This window comes from Micropterus salmoides, unplaced genomic scaffold, assembly GCF_014851395.1.
Source record: "Micropterus salmoides isolate LMB-PRFRI ecotype aquatic unplaced genomic scaffold, ASM1485139v1 Ms_hic_scaffold_1488, whole genome shotgun sequence".
Lineage (NCBI taxonomy): Eukaryota > Metazoa > Chordata > Actinopteri > Centrarchiformes > Centrarchidae > Micropterus > Micropterus salmoides.
This window is the reverse complement of record NW_024040583.1, coordinates 23759-24415: the sequence shown is the minus strand read 5'-3', so window position 1 is coordinate 24415 and position 657 is coordinate 23759. Positions and strand designations below refer to the sequence as shown.

At 43.5% G+C, this 657-nt stretch overlaps 1 gene segment (V, D, J or C); it reads right to left on the bottom strand.

Annotated features, from left to right (window-relative positions):
• Nucleotides 1–446, bottom strand: LOC119903381 (the record flags this gene model as incomplete). The annotated part of the segment is given in 2 exon segments: nt 1–311; nt 400–446. Coding segments are annotated over 2 exon segments (357 nt in total), but the record flags the coding sequence as incomplete, so codon positions are not given.
• Nucleotides 447–657: the final 211 nt, after the last annotated feature.

Here is a 657-nt window from a genome sequence, read left to right as displayed (position 1 = left end):
GTTTCCTGTCACTGTGGGCCGCAGAGCACAGTAGTACACAGCAGAGTCAGACAGCTGAAGCTTCTGGATCTTCAGAGGAACTGATGTCTTGTTGATAGTGGCATCAACTCTCTCTTTCTCTAAAGGGGTATCCTGTGTTCCAGAGTACCGTTGCAGCATAAACTTTGGGTAATCATTTTCTTCTTGTTTGTACCAGAACAAATAGGAATATGTAGTTGTTGTCTCAAAAGTACAGTCAAGTGTAACTGTGTCTCCTTCAGCAGCAATGACATCTCCTGCTGGCTGGGTCACTCTGTCTTCTCCTTTACACTCTGGGGAAGAAGAGAACATGCAGAGGAAGAGATGGATCAATAAAGATGATTGATTAAAGGAGAACAATCAGTAGGTTTAAAGAGTTACCTAGCCAGAGAGTCAGAATCAGGATGTTTCTCAGCCAGTGGTTCATGTCTGCAGTGAGAGGGGAGGAGAGAGAGGAAGAACATTGATACTCTGATGGATCTGGGCCTTCACATCATTGGCCCTTCCTCTTCATCATCTGTTGAGGAACTCTCAACATTTACATCTCATTTACATCTCAGCTGTTTAGCTGATGCTCTTATCCAGAGCAGCTCATAATGAGGAGCTTTAACATGTGAACTTTCTGTTACAACAAAGTCT